Source organism: Triticum aestivum, chromosome 3B (assembly GCF_018294505.1).
Source record: "Triticum aestivum cultivar Chinese Spring chromosome 3B, IWGSC CS RefSeq v2.1, whole genome shotgun sequence".
Taxonomy (NCBI): Eukaryota; Viridiplantae; Streptophyta; class Magnoliopsida; order Poales; family Poaceae; genus Triticum; species Triticum aestivum.
Window position 1 is genome coordinate 637,329,423 of NC_057801.1, and position 8,440 is coordinate 637,337,862.

An 8,440-nucleotide genomic window follows, 5' to 3' on the forward strand; every position below is an offset into this window, starting at 1 on the left:
CAAGACAAACATCCACTGCGAAGGCATGCGAAGGCATGAACAACAGCTAGCAACAACGCGACACGTGCGTGCTACCAAGATAATGACCACAAGTGCCACAGGGACAAGTCCACCATCAGCCATGAGCCGGCACCACTAGCATGAGTGTAAGCACGATGTCACCGAGCAACGAGACCCTAGCCGATGCCATGAGATCGACGGCCACCCTGGTCAAAGAAGGAGGACCGACGGGTGAATGAGCAAGAACTAGGGGAGCACGAGTCGCACCGCAGCGAGGATGACACCATCCACGACCAACGACCTGGGCAGAAGGAGAGGAAAATGGTTATTGGGTAACGTACCACGAAATAAAAAAAGATTTCCGTATGTACAAACACACCCGCGAACACTATGAACTATGAAGATGCATGGATAGATAAATCTCACCAACAAGAACGCATAGGAGATGAAGATTTGCATATTCCGGCAGCTGGGTATTACCTCCTTGTCGTGATAGTTGAACATACGACCCCTCTGCGGTATCCATGCGTATTGTATTAGCAATTCGGATTCGACGGCACTTCGTCGCGCGCGGGCGCGCGCGCACACACACACACAAAGAGAGAGAGACAGAGAGAGATGGCGCAAGGGGAGGGGGCGTCAACCTTGGGGCTTGTTTCCTTTGGGGACGCCCCTCCCATCTATTTATAGATGTGGCTTGGAGGGGCAGCCCCCCTTAGGGCTTGTGCATCGAAGGGAGGGGGATCCTTCCAAGACCTCCAGATCCTCCCGAGACCTGCCCGTGCAACTCCGGGGCACTCCCGACATCACCAATAAATTCCGGAAACCTCGCATAACATTTTCGGAAACATCTGAAACACTTTCGGTCCTTTCTCTCATTCTCCTATGATCTCCCAGTACTCTACCAAACCAATAACCGTTAAGCATGTGACCCTACAGGTTTGACAATTTATGGACATTACCTAGAACAACTTTTGGTCAATAATAACAACGGGTCTGAACACCCATGTTAAACAAAGATCTTTATTAAGCAAATATTTCATTCCCGTACATAATTCCCCTTGCTTCACAGTACGTTATAAAACCCGATATCTTTGTGAAGCAACTCTTTGATCACAATACTAAGTTGCCATTGTTGTAGGTTATATACTTTTTTTTTCTCGTTTATGTACTTCGGTATTTTTATGTTTGGTTCCGGTTTGTGTTCGAACATCCAGACAGGTCGGGGCACATTCTGATGACCGACGCTGGAGGGCAGAAACTGTCCGAACAATCCTGTCCAGACGTGTAGGAACGATTTGATGAAATAGTTGCCCTAAGAAGACCCGATCAATTAGCAACTCGATCGACAAATGCACATGGCCCGTATGACTGACAGAGTATGTAGAATCCAGAACTTGTATTGACTGACAGAACTTCTTGGAAATTCCTCGCCGTGCATGCACGTGCTATGAAAGTGAAAGACGACGAGGACCATGCGGTCATGCAATGAAATCACGCTAACTTTCTACCGCACCATGAGTCGATGAGACGTGTGCACGCACATTCCATCGGTGCGACGCCATTTCCAACAAGGCAGTATCCAGTATGGCGGTCATGCTATTCCATTGCCAACTTTGTCTCTACCTTTTGAGGTCTTTCCATAGTGAACCATCGAGGAACGTACAGGAAGAAAAACAATCAGAGCAACCGACGAGAGAACATTCAACCCAAATCAAGAATTGACCAAGGACTTGGCCCCGCCAACACACTACTGGCGAGTGGTGATCAGTCCGCTCCAACTTGGCCGTGGCACACCAACCCGAGTCCCCCCTCCGCCGTCGCAGTCCGGCGGCATGAAACGTGGAGTGGACGGCGTCGCCTTGCATCTCAAGGTGCCGCGCCGTCACGAGGCCCAGAGGCGATGCGAGCGACCGACCTGCTAGTCTCCCCGCCCGCACACCAGCCGCTGATCGAGCTCCGCGTCTCTAGCGGCAGCGATGGCGGCGAGCGAGCGATCACTGCCCTGCCTCTTCCTCCACGGCGCCAGCGCCGGGGCCCACCTCATCCTCGCGCTCGCCGTTGCTGGGAGCCGGCTCTTCCCCCGCCGCGGGAAGGACACGGCCGTCGCCGTGGGCGGGTTCCCGTGCTACGCGGTGGTGGTCTGCGCCACGTGGGCTCTGGCTTTATTCCAGCTCCTCCTTGCCGCGTACTCCTGCTACCTGGACGCCGGCGCCGGGTGGCCGCTCGACGCGGTGGTGGACCAGGCGGATGCCGCCACACGCGCGGTGGCGTGGCTGCTGCTCGCGGCGTACCTGCAGTTCGAGTTCCGCCGCGAGGAGCGGTTCCCCGCGCCGCTCAGGCTCTGGTGGGCGCTCTTCCTGCTGCTCTCGGTCGTCGCCGTCGCTGTGCACGTCGCGACGAGCCTCGACGGGCTCCCCGTGCCAGCGCGTTCGTGGGCGCTCGACGCCGTCTCGGTCCTCGCGGCCGTGGTGCTGCTCGTCGCTGGCCTTTCTGGCAAGAGCGAAGCAGGCGGGTCTCCTTCAGAGGAGCCCCTGCTAGATGGCGCGAGCGAGAGCAGCAGCGCCTATGCCTCCGCGTACGCCGGCGCCGGCCTCCTCGGCGTCCTCACCTTCTCCTGGATGGGGCCGCTTCTCGCCGTGGGCCACAAGAAGGCCCTCGGCCTCGACGACGTCCCGGGCCTCGACCCCGGCGATAGCGTGGCCGGCCTGCTCCCCTCGTTCAAGGCCAACCTCGAGACGCTGGCCGGCGACGGCACCACGAGCCAAAGGGTGACGGCGTTCAAGCTCGCCAAGGTGCTGGTGCGCACCTTCCGCTGGCACGTCGCGGTGACCGCGCTCTACGCGCTGGTCTACAACGTGGCCACCTACGTCGGCCCGTACCTCATCGACTCCCTCGTGCGGTACCTCAACGGCGGCGACGAGAGGCACGCGAGGAAGGGGCAGCTCCTTGTCCTCGCCTTCATCGCAGCCAAGGTGTTCGAGTGTTTGTCGCAGCAGCACTCGTGCTTCCGGCTGCAGCAGGTCGGGATACGAGCGCGCTCCGCACTCGTCGCCGTCGTGTACGAGAAAGGGCTGGCCCTCTCCGGCCGTTCCAGGCAGACCCACTCGAGCGGCGAGATGGTCAACATCGTCGGCGTCGACGCCGACCGCGTCGGGAACTCCTCCTGGTACATCCACGACCTGTGGCTGGTACCGCTCCAAGTAAGCATGGCGATGTTCGTCCTCTACTCCACTCTCGGGCTTGCCTCGCTCGCCGCGCTCGGCGCCACCGCGGCCGTCATGCTTGTCAACGTTCCTTCGGTGAAAGTCCAGGAGAAACTCCAGCAGAATCTGATGAGGAGCAAGGACGTTCGGATGAAGGCGACGTCCGAGATCCTACGCAACATGAGGATTCTCAAGCTGCAGGGGTGGGAGATGAAGTTCTTGTCCAAGATCATCGCCCTCAGGAAGACAGAAACAAACTGGCTCAAGAAGTACCTGTACACCTCGACCATGATCACCTTCATCTTCTGGAGTGCCCCTACATTCATCGCCGTGGTCACCTTCGGAGCATGCGTCCTCATGGGGATACCATTGGAGTCGGGCAAGGTGCTGTCTGCATTGGCCACACTCCGGGTGCTGCAGGAATCGATATACAACCTTCCGGACAGGATCTCGGCCATCATCCAGACCAAGGTGTCTCTTGACAGGATAGCATCCTTCCTATGCCTCGAGGAGTTCCCGACGGACGCTGTGCAGAAGCTGCCGATCGGCAGCTCAGATGTTGCAATCGAGGTCAGCAACGGGTGCTTCTCCTGGGATGCCTCGCCTGAAATGCCAACGCTCAAGGACCTCAACTTTCAAGCTCGGCAGGGCACGCGTGTAGCAGTCTGCGGCACGGTCGGCTCCGGAAAATCGAGCCTGCTCTCTTGCATTCTTGGCGAGGTTCCGAAGCTATCAGGAGTGGTCAGGACTTGCGGTACAATAGCCTATGTGAGCCAGTCAGCGTGGATACAGAGCGGCAAGGTTCAGGAGAACATATTGTTTGGCAAGCAGATGGACAGTGAGAAGTATGACAGCGTGCTAGAGCTGTGTTCGCTGAAGAAAGACCTGGAGAGCTTCCCGTCGGGCGACCAGACGTTCATTGGAGAGCGAGGCATCAACCTCAGCGGTGGGCAGAAGCAGAGAGTTCAGATAGCACGGGCTCTGTATCAGGACGCCGACATTTATTTGTTCGACGACCCCTTCAGTGCTGTCGATGCTCATACAGGATCCCACATATTCAAGGTACAATGGTACTACCTTCTGTTTGCTGCTCCACAGGAATTTGACAGACACATTTGTTAAGGTTTCTTCTGTGTTCTGTAGGAATGCTTGCTTGGGGCATTGGCTCAAAAAACAGTGGTGTACGTCACTCATCAGCTTGAATTTTTACCTGCAGCTGATCTTATTCTGGTGAGTTTTTCATGAGCAAATAATTCGTGCATGTTTCTTTTTGAAATATCTTCATGTGATATTTATTGCCATGAAGTGCTTCTCTTATAAAGTAACTGTATTGTAGGTAATTAAAGACGGCATAATAGCACAATCTGGCAGATACAACGAAATACTTGGCTCAGGGGAAGAGTTTATGGAACTGGTCGGTGCTCACCAGGATGCTCTTGCAACAATCGACACAATCGATGTTCCAATTGGAGCCAGTGAGGCTTTCTCATCTGGTGGCGCAGCAAGTCTGTCCGGGTCACTGACATCAGCTGAGAAAAAGGATAAGCAAAATGTCAAACAAGATGATGGCCATGATCAGAGTGGGCAGCTGGTGCAGGAAGAAGAAAGGGAGAGAGGTAGGGTGGGGTTTTGGGTCTACTGGAAGTACCTCACCTTAGCTTATGGGGGAGCTCTTGTGCCATTCGTGCTGCTCGCGCAGATACTTTTTGAAGTGCTTCACATTGCTAGCAATTACTGGATGGCCTGGGCTGCTCCTGCGTCGAAGGACGTCGAGCCTCCAGTGAGCATGTACACACTGATATACGTCTATGTGGCATTGGCCCTAGGAAGCTCGGTGTGCACCTTCGTGAGAGCCCTGTTTCTTGTGCCAGCCGCATACAAGACAGCAACTCTGTTGTTTAACAAGATGCATGTATCCATATTCAGAGCTCCGATGTCTTTCTTTGATTCCACTCCAAGTGGGCGCATCTTGAATAGGGTAAGTCATTCTCAAAAACAAATCCTAGGAAAGTTCAGTTTATTTGCTTCGAGCATGTTAATACAAGAACTTGTTTTTTTAGGCTTCGACTGATCAAAGCCTGGTGGACACCAGCATTGCTAACAGGATGGGTTCTATTGCGTTTGCCTTCATACAACTTGGTGGAACTATTGTTGTGATGTCTCAGGTTGCATGGCAGGTCTTTGTTGTTTTCATTCCTGTAATTGCTATCTGCCTCTGGTATCAGGTACTTTATCCTACTCGTTATCCTTCGCTGTATTAGCCGCAAGATCAACATATAATTATATAGAGAGAAATATTCCTCAGTACCACTGAATATCACTATTTCGTTTCGATTCGATGTATCCTATTGCCCTTAGGTGTGTAAAGACTGTTTTTCACCTGTAATGTGATTCTTTCTATGCATGCTAAATAGACATTAGTTGGCCTATGTACACCATGTCCTTGGCGCCAAAGTTGACGTTGAAACTCAGCAGAACTTTTGTACAAACTTTGAACAAATTTGAAAATATTTTTTGCACAAATTTCTGTGCATAATTTTGGTCTTATTCGGTGGTAAATGGAATTATGGTCTTATTCGGTGGTAAATGGAATTTTCGCTTATATTTATCGTTTTGCAGCGCTACTACATTGATACAGCCAGAGAGTTGCAAAGGATGGTCGGGATTTGCAAAGCTCCTATCATACAACATTTTGTAGAATCAATAACAGGATCAGCAATCATTAGAAGTTTTGGCAAGGAAAAACAGTTTTTAGCAACTAATAACCAGCTAATGGATGCCTACTCACGACAAAAATTCTACAATGCTGGAGCAATGGAATGGCTTTGCTTCCGCATGGATATGCTATCATCCCTTACATTTGCCATCTCTTTAATATTTTTAATCAATCTGCCGACCGGTATCATTGATCCAGGTATGATGCTAGTTCCCAGCATTTTTTGTTTTGAAATAACAGCCTGGAAGCTATATTTCATTTGAAGATAGGGGGAATTTACACCGGTATTAACCAAAAAAAATAGTAAAAGGTTTCAAACACATTTTGTACTGAACAAAATGGTGGGAGAAACGATCTGAGTTTGCAACTGAAATTCCATCCGACGTCCAGGAATTGCTGGCCTTGTAGTCACATATGGGCTTAATCTGAACATAATGCAAGTAACGCTTGTAACAAGCATGTGCAATTTGGAGAACAAGATCATCTCAGTAGAGAGAATTTTGCAATACCTAAGCCTTCCTGAAGAGGCCCCTCTTTTGATGTCTGAAGATGGGTTGGCCCATAACTGGCCGTCAGAGGGAGAAATTCAGCTCCATAACCTCCATGTAAGTAATACACTACTTCCGTCTGGAAAAGCTTGTCCCAAGCTTGTCCCTCAAATGGATGTGTCTAGCACTAACTTGGTGCTAGATACATTCATTTGAGGGACAAGTTTTTTCGGACGGAGGGAGTACATTTTTTGCCCTTGTCAGTAAACTGTCAGAAATCTAGACTCATGGCCAAAGTAATTGTTAGATTGGGTGCTTTGCCATCACAGGTCCTTAACATTTTAAGAATGATGCAGGTGAAATATGCTCCACAACTACCGTTTGTTCTGAAGGGCCTTACAGTCACTTTTCCTGGAGGCATGAAGACAGGTATTGTTGGTAGAACAGGCAGTGGTAAATCAACTCTCATACAGGCCCTTTTCCGTATCATGGATCCCACTGTCGGCCAGATAACAGTAGACGGCGTCGACATTTGCACCATCGGGTTGCATGATCTGAGATCTAGATTGAGCATCATTCCGCAAGACCCAACGATGTTCGACGGAACCGTGAGACACAACCTTGACCCTCTAGGAGAGTACACTGACAATCAAATCTGGGAGGTAGTCTCAATGTTCACATGCTTCATTTCTTTCATTTCTCGAATTATTACACGCTCTAAAACCACTCACTTAAAAACTGAAAAATAAACATTTCAGGCCTTGGATCACTGTCAGCTAGGAGATGAAGTTCGGAGAAAGGAGCTCAAACTTGACTCGCCAGGTCTGATCTATATTGAACCATACAGTTCACATTCCACTAGTCTAGCTTCTTCTGAAATTTCTGAAATTCAAAAGTCCACTCGCAGTGGTGGAGAACGGAGAGAACTGGAGCGTCGGCCAGCGTCAGCTCGTCTGTCTCGGCAGGGTGATCTTGAGACGGACCAAGATACTGGTCCTGGACGAAGCCACCGCTTCGGTGGACACCGCAACAGATAACCTGATCCAGAAGACACTGCAGCAGCATTTCTCGGGGGCGACCGTCATCACAATCGCGCATCGAATCACCTCGGTCCTTCACAGTGATATAGTCTTGCTTCTTGACAATGGTCAGCTACCATATCACCACTCCTTTAAATGAACTTTAAGCTACGTCTTGTTAATCTGCCCAATCTGGGTGTGACACTTATGAACTGGACTGACAAACACAGTGGCAAAATTTTACAGGCATGGCTGTGGAGCACCAAACGCCAGCCAGGTTGCTGGAGGACAAATCCTCTCTGTTCTCAAAGCTTGTAGCGGAATACACGATGAGGTCGACGCGCACTTGAGCCGCCATTACTAGTGTGATCAAACGAAATACCTAGACTGAATTGCGATGTGTAAATGCCAAAAGGAAAACAAGTTCATGATTTTTTTACTGATGTTTGACAAAGGCTTCAAGCTACCAAGAAACCAAGATATATAACCGAAAGAAAGCAAGATCATTGGAAATTGTACCTTCAAATTGGCAAGGGCCGCGCGGACGCGTAACCCTACTAGCACAAATTATGACATCCATTCTCCCACTTAGGGAGATGGTAAGCCAGCACTCCTCCGAAGTGCAATGGAGGCTGCTAACCTAGGCCATGAGCCTTCTTGATAGGTCATTGACCCCGTCCAGGTAAGTGAGGATTGAGGTAGCAGCTGGTCCCTTTTATAGCCTCTTCGTCGTGCCTCCTGCTGTGGACGAGCGATGTGGGACTAAACAAAATTTGCCCTAACCAACCTGGCGGCTGGCGCTGTGTCTACCACACGGCGGGGGAATCTGTGATGAGAACTTGGTTTAGGGCTCAGTACTTATTATTCGGCCTGCTGGGCTTTCGTGGGAGCCCATGGTACAGACCACGGCGGGTACAATGCTCCTCAAATATTGTTCAAAGACCCTAGAAAAACATTGTTCAAAAAACCCTCGAAGAAAAATGTTGTTAAAAAAATGAACAATATATCAAG

The 8,440-nt window shown here is 50.7% G+C and overlaps 1 protein-coding gene, 1 long non-coding RNA gene and 1 other non-coding gene across 3 annotated transcripts; 1 reads left to right on the plus strand and 2 right to left on the minus strand.

The window, feature by feature from the left end:
- Positions 1–1,675: 1,675 nt before the first annotated feature.
- Positions 1,676–7,947, plus strand: LOC123071399 (ABC transporter C family member 3). The gene is made up of 10 exons (XM_044494941.1): positions 1,676–4,268; positions 4,350–4,436; positions 4,543–5,184; positions 5,267–5,431; positions 5,826–6,120; positions 6,313–6,527; positions 6,767–7,072; positions 7,169–7,232; positions 7,318–7,557; positions 7,676–7,947. The coding sequence occupies exons 1-10, from the start codon at positions 1,980–1,982 to the stop codon at positions 7,777–7,779; spliced, it is 4,407 nt and encodes a 1,468-aa protein (XP_044350876.1). The 5' UTR covers positions 1,676–1,979; the 3' UTR covers positions 7,780–7,947.
- Positions 4,183–8,200, minus strand: LOC123071400 (uncharacterized). Its single transcript, XR_006434312.1, has 4 exons — positions 7,949–8,200; positions 4,860–7,816; positions 4,633–4,735; positions 4,183–4,422 (listed from the first exon to the last, which is right to left on the minus strand). It is a non-coding gene; the product is annotated as an uncharacterized lncRNA (long non-coding RNA).
- Positions 7,959–8,119, minus strand: LOC123072952 (U1 spliceosomal RNA). The gene has a single exon (XR_006435491.1). It is a non-coding gene; the product is annotated as a U1 spliceosomal RNA (small nuclear RNA).
- Positions 8,201–8,440: the final 240 nt, after the last annotated feature.

Excerpts from the sequence above, each read along its gene's own strand:
- LOC123071399 (XM_044494941.1), top strand. The coding sequence starts at position 1,980 with ATGGCGGCGAGCGAGCGATCACTGCCCTGCCTCTTCCTCCACGGCGCC. Across the intron at positions 7,073-7,168 it reads CTGACAATCAAATCTGGGAG|GCCTTGGATCACTGTCAGCT; the intron begins GTAGTCTCAATG and ends TAAACATTTCAG. Across the intron at positions 7,233-7,317 it reads GCTCAAACTTGACTCGCCAG|TGGTGGAGAACGGAGAGAAC; the intron begins GTCTGATCTATA and ends GTCCACTCGCAG.